This window comes from Oncorhynchus mykiss, chromosome 18 (assembly GCF_057628025.1).
Source record: "Oncorhynchus mykiss isolate SJ-2025 chromosome 18, ASM5762802v1, whole genome shotgun sequence".
Lineage (NCBI taxonomy): Eukaryota > Metazoa > Chordata > Actinopteri > Salmoniformes > Salmonidae > Oncorhynchus > Oncorhynchus mykiss.
This window is the reverse complement of record NC_143039.1, coordinates 4,008,363-4,025,164: the sequence shown is the minus strand read 5'-3', so window position 1 is coordinate 4,025,164 and position 16,802 is coordinate 4,008,363. Positions and strand designations below refer to the sequence as shown.

The 16,802-nt window shown below is 51.5% G+C and overlaps 1 protein-coding gene across 8 annotated transcripts in view; it reads right to left on the bottom strand.

Moving 5' to 3' along the window:
* The window catches only part of LOC149975354 (islet cell autoantigen 1-like protein), a 61,998-nt gene that overhangs the window by 39,444 nt on the left and 5,752 nt on the right, over window positions 1-16,802 (bottom strand). For 6 of the 8 annotated variants that reach the window (XM_090206970.1, XM_090206973.1, XM_090206975.1 and 3 more), the window contains exons 2-5: window positions 13,345-13,404; window positions 13,062-13,236; window positions 4,384-4,456; window positions 4,032-4,155 (exon numbers count right to left, since the gene is read on the bottom strand). In XM_090206970.1, the coding sequence (XP_090063096.1) occupies window positions 4,032-4,155; window positions 4,384-4,456; window positions 13,062-13,236; window positions 13,345-13,352 (380 nt within the window). In that variant the 5' untranslated portion in view covers window positions 13,353-13,404. Of the gene's footprint in view, window positions 1-4,031; window positions 4,156-4,383; window positions 4,457-12,917; window positions 12,950-13,061; window positions 13,237-13,344; window positions 13,405-16,802 lie in introns of those variants that run through there. The other 2 variants (XM_090206976.1, XM_090206977.1) reach the window with 2 other exon arrangements.

The window sequence follows — 16,802 nt, the reverse complement described above, 5'->3', positions numbered from 1 at the left end:
CTCTGGGGGTGGGCACAGGACCAGCCTGACATATTAACATAGCAGATCCAGTATTAACTCTGGGGACGGGCACAGGACCAGCCTGACGCATAAACATAGCAGATCCAGTATTAACTCTGGGGGTGGGCACAGGACCAGCCTGACATATTAACATAGCAGATCCAGTATTAACTCTGGGGGTGGGCACAGGACCAGACTGACACATAAACATAGCAGATCCAGTATTAACTCTGGGGGTGGGCACAGGACCAGCCTGACATATTAACATAGCAGATCCAGTATTAACTCTGGGGGTGGGCACAGGAGCAGCCTGACATATTAACATTAACATAGCAGATCCAGTATTAACTCTGGGGGTGGGCACAGGACCAGACTGACACATAAACATTAACATAGCAGATCCAGTATTAACTCTGGGGGTGGGCACAGGACCAGCCTGGCATATTAACATAGCAGATCTAGTATTAACTCTGGGGGCGGGCACAGGACCAGCCTGACACAAACGATAACATAGCAGATCCAGTATTAACTCTAGGGGTGGGCACAGGAGCAGCCTGACATATTAACATTAACATAGCAGATCCAGTATTAACTCTGGGGGTGGGCACAGGACCAGACTGACACATAAACATTAACATAGCAGATCCAGTATTAACTCTGGGGGTGGGCACAGGACCAGCCTGACACATTAACATAGCAGATCCAGTATTAACTCTGGGGACGGGCACAGGACCAGCCTGACGCATAAACATAGCAGATCCAGTATTAACTCTGGGGACGGGCACAGGACCAGCCTGACGCATAAACATAGCAGATCCAGTATTAACTCTGGGGACGGGCACAGGACCAGCCTGACGCATAAACATAGCAGATCCAGTATTAACTCTGGGGACAGGCACAGGACCAGCCTGACACATTAACATAGCAGATCCTGTATTAACTCTGGGGGTGGGCACAGGATCAGCCTGACACAAACATTAACATAGCAGATCCAGTATTAACTCTGGGGGCGGGCACAGGACCAGCCTGATATATTAACATAGCAGATCCAGTATTAACTCTGGGGGCGGGCACAGGACCAGCCTGATATATTAACATAGCAGATCCAGTATTAACTCTGGGGGCGGGCACAGGACCAGCCTGACACATTAACATAGCAGATCCAGTATTAACTCTGGGGGTGGGCACAGGACCAGCCTGACACATTAACATAGCAGATCCAGTATTAACTCTGGGGGCGGGCACAGGCCCAGCCTGACACATTAACATAGCAGATCCAGTATTAACTCTGGGGGTGGGCACAGGACCAGCCTGACACATTAACATAGCAGATCCAGTATTAACTCTGGGGGCGGGCACAGGACCAGCCTGACACATAAACATAGCAGATCCAGTATTAACTCTGGGGGTGGGCACAGGACCAGCCTGATATATTAACATAGCAGATCCAGTATTAACTCTGGGGGTGGGCCCAGGACCAGCCTGACACAAACATTAACATAGCAGATCCAGTATTAACTCTGGGGGTGGGCACAGGACCAGCCTGACACATTAACATAGCAGATCCAGTATTAACTCTGGGGGTGGGCCCAGGACCAGCCTGACACATTAACATAGCAGATCCAGTATTAACTCTGGGGGTGGGCACAGGACCAGCCTGATATATTAACATTAACATAGCAGATCCAGTATTAACTCTGGGGGCGGGCACAGGACCAGCCTGACACATTAACATTAACATAGCAGATCCAGTATTAACTCTGGGGGTGGGCACAGGACCAGCCTGACACATTAACATAGCAGATCCAGTATTAACTCTGGGGACGGGCACAGGACCAGCCTGACGCATAAACATAGCAGATCCAGTATTAACTCTGGGGACGGGCACAGGACCAGCCTGACGCATAAACATAGCAGATCCAGTATTAACTCTGGGGACGGGCACAGGACCAGCCTGACGCATAAACATAGCAGATCCAGTATTAACTCTGGGGGTGGGCACAGGACCAGCCTGACATATTAACATAGCAGATCCAGTATTAACTCTGGGGGCGGGCACAGGACCAGCCTGACACATTAACATAGCAGATCCAGTATTAACTCTGGGGACGGGCACAGGACCAGCCTGACGCATAAACATAGCAGATCCAGTATTAACTCTGGGGACGGGCACAGGACCAGCCTGACGCATAAACATAGCAGATCCAGTATTAACTCTGGGGACGGGCACAGGACCAGCCTGACGCATAAACATAGCAGATCCAGTATTAACTCTGGGGGTGGGCACAGGACCAGCCTGACATATTAACATAGCAGATCCAGTATTAACTCTGGGGACGGGCACAGGACCAGCCTGACGCATAAACATAGCAGATCCAGTATTAACTCTGGGGGTGGGCACAGGACCAGCCTGACATATTAACATAGCAGATCCAGTATTAACTCTGGGGGTGGGCACAGGACCAGACTGACACATAAACATAGCAGATCCAGTATTAACTCTGGGGGTGGGCACAGGACCAGCCTGACATATTAACATAGCAGATCCAGTATTAACTCTGGGGGTGGGCACAGGAGCAGCCTGACATATTAACATTAACATAGCAGATCCAGTATTAACTCTGGGGGTGGGCACAGGACCAGACTGACACATAAACATTAACATAGCAGATCCAGTATTAACTCTGGGGGTGGGCACAGGACCAGCCTGGCATATTAACATAGCAGATCTAGTATTAACTCTGGGGGCGGGCACAGGACCAGCCTGACACAAACAATAACATAGCAGATCTAGTATTAACTCTGGGGGCGGGCACAGGACCAGCCTGACACAAACATTAACATAGCAGATCTAGTATTAACTCTGGGGGCGGGCACAGGACCATTCTGACACATAAACATAGCTGATCCAGTATTAACTCTGGGGGCGGGCACAGGACCAGCCTGACACAAAAACATAGCAGATCCAGTATTAACTCTGGGGGTGGGCCCAGGACCAGCCTGACACATTAACATAGCAGATCCAGTATTAACTCTGGGGGCGGGCACAGGACCAGCCTGACACATTAACATTAACATAGCAGATCTAGTATTAACTCTGGGGGTGGGCACAGGACCAGCCTGACATATTAACATAGCAGATCCAGTATTAACTCTGGGGGTGGGCCCAGGACCAGCCTGACACATTAACATAGCAGATCCAGTATTAACTCTGGGGGCGGGCACAGGACCAGCCTGACACATTAACATAGCAGATCCAGTATTAACTCTGGGGACAGGCACAGGACCAGCCTGACATATTAACATAGCAGATCCATTATTAACTCTGGGGACGGGCACAGGACCAGCCTGAAACATTAACATAGCAGATCCAGTATTAACTCTGGGGTAGGGCCCAGGACCAGCCTGACACATTAACATAGCAGATCCAGTATTAACTTTAGGGCGGGCACAGGACCAGCCTGACATATAAACATTAACATAGTAGATCCAGTATTAACTCTGGGGACGGGCACAGGACCAGCCTGAAACATTAACATAGCAGATCCAGTATTAACTCTGGGGGTGGGCACAGGACCAGCCTGACACATTAACATAGCAGATCCAGTATTAACTCTGGGGGTGGGCCCAGGACCAGCCTGACACATTAACATAGCAGATCCAGTATTAACTCTGGGGCGGGCACAGGACCAGCCTGACATATAAACATTAACATAGTAGATCCAGTATTAACTCTGGGGACAGGCACAGGACCAGCCTGACATATTAACATTAACATTAACATAGCAGATCCAGTATTAACTCTGGGGGTGGGCACAGGACCAGCCTGACATATTAACATAGCAGATCCAGTATTAACTCTGGGGGCAGGCACAGGACCAGCCTGACACAAACATAGCAGATCCAGTATTAACTCTGGGGGTGGGCACAGGACCAGCCTGACATATTAACATTAACATAGCAGATCCAGTATTAACTCTGGGGCGGGCAACACAGGGCCTTGCTGGGTTAGGGGTTATGATGGTTCTGACCTCTGCTTGGCCGAGGCACACAGGGCCTTGCTAGTTGCGTCCATCATGTTGCCAGCCTTGGTGCGGTCGTGTTCTGCCTGGAACCTCAGAAACATCCCCAACTCATTCTCCTCCTGAGACAGGTCTGGAACACAGGAATGTCATAACCTCAACATAACCTAGCCCTCATGAGACAGGTCTGGAACCCAGGAATGTCATAACCTCAACATAACCTAACACTAACCCTCCTGAGACAGGTCTGGAACACACAGGAAGGGAAAGTGGAGTTCTCTGTGAATAGAACAGTATTATCCTGTCTATTTCCTGGTCTGTCTTTAATAAAGTGGTAACCGTAGTAACAGGGGTAACTCACGTGTGATCCTCCGCTGATATTTCTCAATCACCTTCAACAGCTCAGTGGAGGTGGTCTGTACCGAGTGGAACAACTAGAGACAGACAGACAGGACAACGGGTGTGTGAGTGCAAACATACACTATACAATCCAGAGTGTAACAGTGGGTCCAGCCAGACAGTAACAGTGGGTCCAGCCAGCCAGAAACAGTGGATCCAGCCAGACAGTAACAGTGGTTCCAGCCAGTCAGACAGTAACAGTGGGTCCAGCCAGACAGACAGTAATAGTGGGTCCAGACAGACAGACAGTAATAGTGGGTCCAGCCAGACAGTAACAGTGGGTCCAGCCAGCCAGACAGTAACAGTGGGTCCAGCCAGCCAGACAGTAACAGTGGATCCAGCCAGACAGTAACAGTGGGTCCAGCCAGCCAGACAGTAACAGTGGGTCCAGCCAGCCAGACAGTAACAGTGGGTCCAGCCAGCCAGACAGTAACAGTGGGTCCAGCCAGCCAAATCAAATTTATTTATATAGCCCTTCGTACATCAGCTGATATCTCAAAGTGCTGTACAGAAACCCAGCCTAAAACCCCAAACAGCAAGCAATGCAGGTGTAGAAGCACGGTGGCTAGGAAAAACTCCCTAGAAAGGCCAAAACCTAGGAAGAAACCTAGAGAGGAACCAGGCTATGTGGGGTGGCCAGTCCTCTTCTGGCTGTGCCGGGTGGAGATTATAACAGAACATGGTCAAGATGTTCAAATGTTCATAAATGACCAGCATGGTCGAATAATAATAAGGCAGAACAGTTGAAACTGGAGCAGCAGCACAGTCAGGTGGACTGGGGACAGCAAGGAGTCATCATGTCAGGTATTCCTGGGGCATGGTCCTAGGGCTCAGGTCCTCCGGGAGAGAGAAAGAGAGAAAGAGAGAATTAGAGAACGCACACTTAGATTCACACAGGACACCGAATAGGACAGGAGAAGTACTCCAGATATAACAAACTGACCCTAGCCCCCCGACACATAAACTACTGCAGCATAAATACTGGAGGCTGAGACAGGAGGGGTCAGGAGACACTGTGGCCCCATCCGAGGACACCCCCGGACAGGGCCAAACAGGAAGGATATAACCCCACCCACTTTGCCAAAGCAAAGCCCCCACACCACTAGAGGGATATCTTCAACCACCAACTTACCATCCTGAGAGAAGGCTGAGTATAGCCCACAAAGACCTCCGCCACGGCACAACCCAAGGGGGGTGCACCCACTCCAGGGACGGCATGAGAGCCAGACAGTAACAGTGGGTCCAGCCAGCCAGACAGTAACAGTGGGTCCAGCCAGCCAGACAGTAATAGTGGGTCCAGCCAGACAGTAACAGTGGGTCCAGCCAGCCAGACAGTAACAGTGGGTCCAGCCAGCCAGACCGTAACAGTGGGTCCAGCCAGCCAGTAACAGTGGGTCCAGCCAGACAGTAACAGTGGGTCCAGCCAGTCAGTAACAGTGGGTCCAGCTAGCCAGACAGTAACAGTGGGTCCAGCCAGCCAGTACCAGTGGGTCCAGCCAGTCAGTAACAGTGGGTCCAGCCAGTCAGTAACATTGGGTCCAGCCAGCCAGACAGTAACAGTGGGTCCAGCCAGACAGACAGTAACAGTGGGTCCAGCCAGCCAGTAACAGTGGGTCCAGCCAGCCAGACAGTAACAGTGGGTCCAGCCAGCCAGACAGTAACAGTGGGTCCAGCCAGCCAGACAGTAACAGTGGGTCCAGCCAGCCAGACAGTAACAGTGGGTCCAGCCAGCCAGACAGTAACAGTGGGTCCAGCCAGCCAGACAGTAACAGTGGATCCAGCCAGACAGTAACAGTGGGTCCAGCCAGTCAGACAGTAACAGTGGGTCCAGCCAGCCAGACAATTTTGTATTTCACCTTTATTTAACCAGGTAGGCTAGTTGAGAACAAGTTCTCATTTGCAACTGCGACCTGGCCAAGATAAGGCATAGCAGTGTGAACAGACAACACAGAGTTACACATGGAGTAAACAATTAACAAGTCAATAACACAGTAGAAAAAAGGGGAGTCTATATACATTGTGTGCAAAAGGCATGAGGAGGTAGGCGAATAATTACAATTATGCAGATTAACACTGGAGTGATAAATGATCAGATGGTTATGTACAGGTAGCGATATTGGTGTGCAAAAGAGCAGAAAAATAAATAAATAAAAACAGTATGGGGATGAGGTAGGTGAAAATGGGTGGGCTATTTACCAATAGACTATGTACAGCTGCAGCGATCGGTTAGCTGCTCAGATAGCAGATGTTTGAAGTTGGTGAGGGAGATAAAAGTCTCCAGCTTCAGCGATTTTTGCAATTCGTTCAGTAACAGTGGGTCCAGCCAGACAGACAGTAACAGTGGGTCCAGCCAGCCAGAAACAGTGGATCCAGCCAGACAGTAACAGTGGGTCCAGCCAGTCAGACAGTAATAGTGGATCCAGCCAGACAGTAACAGTGGGTCTAGCCAGCCAGACAGTAACAGTGGGTCCAGTCAGCCAGACAGTAACAGTGGGTCCAGCCAGCCAGACAGTAACAGTGGGTCCAGCCAGCCAGACAGTAACAGTTGGTCCAGCCAGCCAGACAGTAACAGTGGGTCCAGCCAGCCAGTAACAGTGGGTCCAGCCAGCCAGACAGTAACAGTGGATCCAGCCAGCCAGTAACAGTGGGTCCAGCCAGTCAGTAACAGTGGGTCCAGCCAGCCAGACAGTAACAGTGGGTCCAGCCAGCCAGTACCAGTGGGTCCAGCCAGTCAGTAACAGTGGGTCCAGCCAGCCAGACAGTAACAGTGGGTCCAGCCAGCCAGTAACAGTGGGTCCAGCCAGCCAGACAGTAACAGTGGGTCCAGCCAGACAGACAGTAACAGTGGGTCCAGCCAGAAAGACAGTAACAGTGGGTCCAGCCAGCCAGTAACAGTGGGTCCAGCCAGACAGTAACAGTGGGTCCAGCCAGCCAGTAACAGTGGGTCCAGCCAGCCAGACAGTAACAGTGGGTCCAGCCAGCCAGACAGTAACAGTGGGTCCAGCCAGACAGACAGTAACAGTGGGTCCAGCCAGCCAGACAGTAACAGTGGGTCCAGCCAGACAGACATTAACAGTGGGTCCAGCCAGACAGTAACAGTGGGTCCAGTCAGCCAGTAACAGTGGGTCCAGCCAGCCAGACAGTAACAGTGGGTCCAGTCAGCCAGTAACAGTGGGTCCAGCCAGCCAGACAGTAACAGTGGGTCCAGCCAGCCAGACAGTAACAGTGGGTCCAGTCAGCCAGACAGTAACAGTGGGTCCAGTCAGCCAGACAGTAACAGTGGGTCCAGCCAGCCAGACAGTAACAGTGGGTCCAGTCAGCCAGTAACAGTGGGTCCAGCTAGCCAGACAGTAACAGTGGGTCCAGCCAGCCAGACAGTAACAGTGGGTCCACACAGACAGACAGTAACAGTGGGTCCAGCCAGCCAGACAGTAACAGTGGGTCCAGCCAGCCAGTAACAGTGGGTCCAGCCAGACAGTAACAGTGGGTCCAGTCAGCCAGTAACAGTGGGTCCAGTCAGCCAGTAACAGTGGGTCCAGTCAGACAGTAACAGTGGGTCCAGCCAGACAGTAACAGTGGGTCCAGCCAGACAGTAACAGTGGGTCCAGCCAGCCAGTAACAGTGGGTCCAGCCAGACAGTAACAGTTGGTCCAGCCAGCCAGACAGTAACAGTGGGTCCAGCCAGCCAGTAACAGTGGGTCCAGCCAGCCAGACAGTAACAGTGGGTCCAGCCAGCCAGTAACAGTGGGTCCAGCCAGTCAGTAACAGTGGGTCCAGCCAGCCAGACAGTAACAGTGGGTCCAGCCAGCCAGTACCAGTGGGTCCAGCCAGTCAGTAACAGTGGGTCCAGCCAGCCAGACAGTAACAGTGGGTCCAGCCAGCCAGTAACAGTGGGTCCAGCCAGCCAGACAGTAACAGTGGGTCCAGCCAGACAGACAGTAACAGTGGGTCCAGCCAGACAGACAGTAACAGTGGGTCCAGCCAGACAGACAGTAACAGTGGGTCCAGCCAGACAGACAGTAACAGTGGGTCCAGCCAGACAGACAGTAACAGTGGGTCCAGCCAGACAGACAGTAACAGTGGGTCCAGCCAGCCAGTAACAGTGGGTCCAGCCAGCCAGACAGTAACAGTGGGTCCAGCCAGACAGACAGTAACAGTGGGTCCAGCCAGACAGACAGTAACAGTGGGTCCAGCCAGTAACAGTGGGTCCAGCCAGCCAGTAACAGTGGGTCCAGCCAGCCAGTAACAGTGGGTCCAGCCAGACAGTAACAGTTGGTCCAGCCAGCCAGACAGTAACAGTGGGTCCAGCCAGCCAGTAACAGTGGGTCCAGCCAGCCAGACAGTAACAGTGGGTCCAGCCAGCCAGTAACAGTGGGTCCAGCCAGTCAGTAACAGTGGGTCCAGCCAGCCAGACAGTAACAGTGGGTCCAGCCAGCCAGTACCAGTGGGTCCAGCCAGTCAGTAACAGTGGGTCCAGCCAGCCAGACAGTAACAGTGGGTCCAGCCAGCCAGTAACAGTGGGTCCAGCCAGCCAGACAGTAACAGTGGGTCCAGCCAGACAGACAGTAACAGTGGGTCCAGCCAGACAGACAGTAACAGTGGGTCCAGCCAGACAGACAGTAACAGTGGGTCCAGCCAGACAGACAGTAACAGTGGGTCCAGCCAGACAGACAGTAACAGTGGGTCCAGCCAGACAGACAGTAACAGTGGGTCCAGCCAGCCAGTAACAGTGGGTCCAGCCAGCCAGACAGTAACAGTGGGTCCAGCCAGACAGACAGTAACAGTGGGTCCAGCCAGACAGACAGTAACAGTGGGTCCAGCCAGTAACAGTGGGTCCAGCCAGCCAGTAACAGTGGGTCCAGCCAGCCAGACAGTAACAGTGGGTCCAGCCAGCCAGACAGTAACAGTGGGTCCAGCCAGACAGACAGTAACAGTGGGTCCAGCCAGCCAGACAGTAACAGTGGGTCCAGCCAGCCAGACAGTAACAGTGGGTCCAGCCAGACAGACATTAACAGTGGGTCCAGCCAGACAGTAACAGTGGGTCCAGTCAGCCAGTAACAGTGGGTCAAGCCAGCCAGACAGTAACAGTGGGTCCAGTCAGCCAGTAACAGTGGGTCCAGCCAGCCAGACAGTAACAGTGGGTCCAGCCAGCCAGACAGTAACAGTGGGTCCAGCCAGCCAGACAGTAACAGTGGGTCAAGCCAGCCAGACAGTAACAGTGGGTCCAGCCAGCCAGTAACAGTGGGTCCAGCCAGACAGTAACAGTGGGTCCAGTCAGCCAGTAACAGTGGGTCCAGTCAGCCAGTAACAGTGGGTCCAGTCAGCCAGTAACAGTGGGTCCAGTCAGCCAGTAACAGTGGGTCCAGCCAGACAGTAACAGTGGGTCCAGCCAGCCAGTAACAGTGGGTCCAGCCAGCCAGTAACAGTGGGTCCAGCCAGCCAGTAACAGTGGGTCCAGCCAGCCAGACAGTAACAGTGGGTCCAGACAGACAGACAGTAACAGTGGGTCCAGTCAGCCAGTAACAGTGGGTCCAGCCAGACAGTAACAGTGGGTCCAGTCAGCCAGTAACAGTGGGTCCAGTCAGCCAGTAACAGTGGGTCCAGCCAGACAGTAACAGTGGGTCCAGCCAGCCAGACAGTAACAGTGGGTCCAGCCAGACAGTAACAGTGGGTCCAGTCAGCCAGTAACAGTGGGTCCAGTCAGCCAGTAACAGTGGTCCAGCCAGCCAGACAGTAACAGTGGGTCCAGCCAGACAGTAACAGTGGGTCCAGCCAGCCAGACAGTAACAGTGGGTCCAGTCAGCCAGTAACAGTGGGTCCAGCCAGCCAGACAGTAACAGTGGGTCCAGTCAGCCAGTAACAGTGGGTCCAGCCAGTCAGCCAGTAACAGTGGGTCCAGCCAGACAGTAACAGTGGGTCCAGCCAGCCAGACAGTAACAGTGGGTCCAGCCAGCCAGACAGTAACAGTGGGTCCAGTCAGCCAGACAGTAACAGTGGGTCCAGTCAGCCAGACAGTAACAGTGGGTCCAGTCAGCCAGACAGTAACAGTGGGTCCAGCCAGCCAGACAGTAACAGTGGGTCCAGCCAGCCAGACAGTAACAGTGGGTCCAGTCAGCCAGTAACAGTGGGTCCAGCCAGCCAGTAACAGTGGGTCCAGCCAGCCAGTAACAGTGGGTCCAGCCAGCCAGACAGTAACAGTGGGTCCAGACAGACAGACAGTAACAGTGGGTCCAGCCAGCCAGTAACAGTGGGTCCAGCCAGCCAGACAGTAACAGTGGGTCCAGACAGACAGACAGTAACAGTGGGTCCAGTCAGCCAGTAACAGTGGGTCCAGCCAGACAGTAACAGTGGGTCCAGTCAGCCAGTAACAGTGGGTCCAGTCAGACAGTAACAGTGGGTCCAGTCAGACAGTAACAGTGGGTCCAGCCAGACAGTAACAGTGGGTCCAGCCAGCCAGACAGTAACAGTGGGTCCAGCCAGACAGTAACAGTGGGTCCAGTCAGCCAGTAACAGTGGGTCCAGTCAGCCAGTAACAGTGGTCCAGCCAGCCAGACAGTAACAGTGGGTCCAGCCAGACAGTAACAGTGGGTCCAGACAGACAGTAACAGTGGGTCCAGCCAGCCAGACAGTAACAGTGGGTCCTGTCAGCCAGTAACAGTGGGTCCAGCCAGTCAGCCAGTAACAGTGGGTCCAGCCAGACAGTAACAGTGGGTCCAGCCAGCCAGACAGTAACAGTGGGTCCAGCCAGCCAGACAGTAACAGTGGGTCCAGTCAGCCAGACAGTAACAGTGGGTCCAGCCAGACAGTAACAGTGGGTCCAGTCAGCCAGACAGTAACAGTGGGTCCAGTCAGCCAGACAGTAACAGTGGGTCCAGCCAGCCAGACAGTAACAGTGGGTCCAGTCAGCCAGTAACAGTGGGTCCAGTCAGTCAGTAACAGTGGATCCAGCCAGACAGTAACAGTGGATCCAGCCAGACAGTAACAGTGGGTCCAGCCAGCCAGACAGTAACAGTGGGTCCAGCCAGCCAGACAGTAACAGTGGGTCCAGCCAGCCAGACAGTAACAGTGGGTCCAGCCAGACAGTAACAGTGGGTCCAGTCAGCCAGACAGTAACAGTGGGTCCAGTCAGCCAGACAGTAACAGTGGGTCCAGCCAGCCAGACAGTAACAGTGGGTCCAGTCAGCCAGTAACAGTGGGTCCAGTCAGTCAGTAACAGTGGATCCAGCCAGACAGTAACAGTGGGTCCAGCCAGCCAGACAGTAACAGTGGGTCCAGCCAGACAGACAGTAACAGTGGGTCCAGCCAGCCAGACAGTAACAGTGGGTCCAGCCAGACAGACAGTAACAGTGGGTCCAGCCAGACAGACAGTAACAGTGGGTCCAGCCAGACAGTAACAGTGGGTCCCGTCAGCCAGTAACAGTGGGTCCAGACAGCCAGACAGTAACAGTGGGTCCAGCCAGCCAGACAGTAACAGTGGGTCCAGTCAGCCAGTAACAGTGGGTCCAGCCAGCCAGACAGTAACAGTGGGTCCAGCCAGCCAGACAGTAACAGTGGGTCCAGCCAGACAGACAGTAACAGTGGGCCCAGCCAGCCAGACAGTAACAGTGGGTCCTGCCAGCCAGACAGTAACAGTGGGTCCAGTCAGCCAGACAGTAACAGTGGGTCCAGCCAGACAGACAGTAACAGTGGGTCCAGCCAGACAGTAACAGTGGGTCCAGTCAGCCAGTAACAGTGGGTCCAGCCAGCCAGACAGTAACAGTGGGTCCAGCCAGCCAGACAGTTACAGTGGGTCCAGTCAGCCAGTAACAGTGGGTCCAGCCAGCCAGACAGTAACAGTGGGTCCAGCCAGCCAGACAGTAACAGTGGGTCCAGTCAGCCAGACAGTAACAGTGGGTCCAGTCAGCCAGACAGTAACAGTGGGTCCAGCCAGCCAGACAGTAACAGTGGGTCCAGTCAGCCAGACAGTAACAGTGGGTCCAGCCAGCCAGACAGTAACAGTGGGTCCAGTCAGCCAGACAGTAACAGTGGGTCCAGCCAGACAGTAACAGTGGGTCCAGCCAGCCAGTAACAGTGGGTCCAGTCAGCCAGACAGTAACAGTTGGTCCAGCCACAGAACTGCAGAGCTATCTTACTCTGATCATATAGACACACTACTGTTATATCTGTCTGCTAATGTACTATACAGACAGAACTATCTTACTCTGATCATATAGACACACTACTGTTATATCTGTCTGCTAATGTACTATACAGACAGAACTATCTTAATCTGATCATATAGACACACTACTGTTATATCTGTCTGCTAATGTACTATACAGACAGAGCTATCTTACTCTGATCAGTTAGTAACACAGAGAGATAATTGGACAGGAAATAGAACGTGTGGTTCAGTTAGTAACACACAGAGAGAATTGGATGCATGAGACTCTCACTCTGAGTAACAGTGGGTGAAGCCACCACGTTAGAGTTAGGGGTTAAAGGTCAAGGTCCTACCTCCAGCTTGGCGTCGAGGTCGGCATCAGAAGACACCACGTTAGAGTTAGGGGTTAAAGGTCAGGGTTCTACCTCCAGCTTGGCGTCGAGGTCGGCATCAGAAGACACCACGTTAGAGTTAGGGGTTAAAGGTCAGGGTCCTACCTCCAGCTTGGCGTCGAGGTCGGCATCAGAAGCCACCACGTACTCATCCTCCTTCTTCCCTGTGGCCTTGATCAGAACCTGCTTCGTCTTCCAAAACTTCTTCTGCATGCGGGCCATGACCGAGCTGTCCTCGCCTAGCAACGCCCGGCCACCGCTCAGTATGTCACCTGCAAACCTGGAGGGGGTGGTTAGGGTTTCCCCGAGATTACAGCTCATGCATTTTCTTTAATTGATTTAAGACTTTTAAAGACAGTGACTTAAGTAATGATTAGCTACTTCATACCCGTCCATCTAATCTTCAGCTCTGTTCTGTTCCGGTTGTTCTGTTACATCCACACGCAGCCTGAAATAGTGGAGATTGAGAACGTTGTGAATGTCAGATGCGTATGGTTTAATCCCCATACTTGAAACTGTAAGAAAGCCTATAAAGCTAGTTGACAAGATACGAGAGGTCATTGTTGAGGTGGTTGTGGTGCAAAACTTCTTCAGTAGGCATGCGCCCTAAATACAAAAGGGAGTGTGCTTATTGACAGGTTACCTGCTGTGGTATTAACATAAACAGGTGAAATGACTGTCCATTACGAGGCACAAGATGGCGGTCAGCGCAGATGTGCTTTTTGGTTGCTGAAGGAATTATTTGATTTCCTCACCCATATATGACCATCTGGTCATTTCTAAGGTCATAAAACCCTGTATGAATATTATTTAGTTTGTTAACTGTTATATAAATAATCAAATATCAAGCATTACTAGCAGGCCAACGCTCTGGTTAAACCGGATGTCCTCAGATAACTCTGGGCCCAGTGTCCTCAGTCAAGTTTAGAGCCTACATGCAATAACATGATTATCCGAAGGACACGTAGCTGCCATCACTCAAATACACTCCCCTGTAAACTACAAAGAACATCCTGCAACACTAACGAGCTTAGAGTGCCAAACTATTTCACTGACATTGACCCTTGCATGCACTCCTGCAAAGACAGGAAACACCTGAGCCTAAAGCAGACACTGCCAGTCCCCCTATCTCACGCTTCCTTGACACACAAACATTTCATGAGCACTGCACACTCACACTCCACCCCCCTCTACTGGTCGGGTGCCAAGAGCAGAGGACTCTGCTGTGCACCAATGGGGCTCCTGCTCTGGCTAGAGCAGGCCCGCCTCCAACTCTTCAGGACCAGTCAGAAGACCAACACGACGAGACTCCACCTACATTATTCTGTGTATACATTCTGCTGTAAACTCTGGCTAAGCAGCCTTTTCAGCTAACTCTATCTGAGCTATATGAATAGGTCCGTGCACGCTCAAGGACAAGATATCTTTGACTTTAATAAACTGCCTTTTTGCTATACTTGATTCCACTCTGTCCAGCGTCTTGATTTGGTCTCTTTCTCTCGTAGTTAAACATCAACATAACCAAAGTAATTGATTACTTTCTGCAAGTTATTAACCTCTAAAACTCTTAAATTAGCGACGACACTAGATAGCCAGATCAGCTAGCTAGCTCAAAAACTAGCTTGTCTTACATGGAAACTTCCGCGACCAGAACCAAAGGGGAAAAAAATGGACATCAGATGGACAATTAACAGATGGTCTTGGGTACTCCTCTTTTGAAATGTGAAGTGCACGGGCAACAATGCTGACAACTTGCGCCCTTCCAGTCCCCGGTTCAGGTCGTTACCTTACGACTCCGACACCCAAGAGGGTATGCCACTTCTTGAGATGCAAAACAACATTGGGATGCTTTTGACAGCAAAGACAGATGAAAAGGCAGATGGCTTGGAGGACATGGTTAGGACGAATACCATGAAAAAGTATATATTTTTATTTTACCTTTATTTAACTAGGCAAGTCAGTTAAGAACAAATTCTTATTTACAATGACGGCCTATGAACAGTGGGTTAACTGCCTTGTTCAGGGGCAGAACAACAGATTTTTACCTTGTCAGCTCGGGGATTAGATCTAGCAACCTTTTGGTTACTGGCCCAAAGCTCCAACCACTAAGCTACCTGCGACCCCAAAATCTGTTGACTTTACCTCTGGAGACGTGAAAAACCTAAAAAGTGACATGAAGAAGGTGGAAGTTATCTGCCAGGAAAATGAAAAGAAGGTGAATGAGGCGGAGAGATACCAGCGCAGGTGGAACCTGAGGCTCCATGGAATTCCAGAGCAGGTGGGTGAGGACATCAAATACAGAGTTGTTGACATCTGTGGAGCTGACATTCCAGAGTTGTTGACATCTGTGGAGCTGACATTCCAGAGTTGTTGACATCTGTGGAGCTGTCATTCCAGAGTTGTTGACATCTGTGGAGCTGTCATTCCAGAGTTGTTGACATCTGTGGAGCTGTCATTCCAGAGTTGTTGACATCTGTGGAGCTGTCATTCCAGAGTTGTTGACATCTGTGGAGCTGACATTCCCAAATCAAAAGCCAAACTTCAGGAAAATGTGGACATCGTCCATCGTTTGACTCAACGATCAAGACAAGAGACTGAGGACAACAATCATGATGATTTAGTCAAACATAAGGCTATTTTCCTGTACTGCAAACGGTTTGAAGCTGACAGTTACTTTCTACAAGAAACTCATACTTGTTATTCTGATCTATGGGGTAATGGCATCTGGTTATCATATGGCAACAACCACTCTGCAGGTGTAGCAGTTAAGAGGTGTATTTAAAGGGAAGGTCATCAAGGTACCGAGTCAATGTGGAGGTTATATACAGGGGGTACCGGTACAGAGTCAATGTGTAGGCTATACACAGGGGGTACCGGTACAGAGTCAATGTGGAGGCTATATACAGGGGGTACTGGTACAGAGTCAATGCGGAGGCTATACACAGGGGGTACCGGTACAGAGTCAATGTGGAGGCTATATACAGGGTGTACCGGTACAGAGTCAATGTGAAGGCTATATACAGGGTATTACAGTACCGAGTCAATGTGGATGCTATATACAGGGGGTAGGGGGTTAATGCGGAGGCTATATACAGGGGGTACCGGTACAGAGTCAATGTGGAGGCTATATACAGGGGGTACCGGTACAGAGTCAATGTGGAGGCTATATACAGGGGGTACCGGTACAGAGTCAATGTGAATGTTATATACAGGGGGTACCGGTACAGAGTCAATGTGGAGGTTATATACAGGGGGTACTGGTACAGAGTCAATGTGGAGGCTATATACAGGGGGTACCGGTACAGAGTCAATGTGGAGGCTATATGCAGGGTGTTACGGTACAGAGTCAATGTGGAGGCTATATGCAGGGGGTACCGGTACAGAGTCAATGTGGAGGCTATATACAGGGGGTACCGGTACAGAGTCAATGTGGAGGCTATATACAGGGGGTACCGGTACAGAGTCAATGTGGAGGCTATATACAGGGGGTACCGGTACAGAGTCAATGTGGAGGCTATATACAGGGGGTACCGGTACAGAGTCAATGTGGAGGCTATATACAGGGGGTACCGGTACAGAGTCAATGTGGAGGCTATATACAGGGGGTACCGGTACAGAGTCAATGTGGAGGCTATATACAGGGGGTACCTGTACAGAGTCAATGTGGAGGCTATATACAGGGGGTAACAGTACAGAGTCAATGTGGAGGCTATATACAGAGGGTACCAGTACAGAGTCAATGTGGAGGCTATATACAGGGGGTACCGGTACAGAGTCAATGTGGAGGCTATATACAGGGGGTACCGGTACAGAGTCAATGTGGAGGCTATATACAGGGGTTACCGG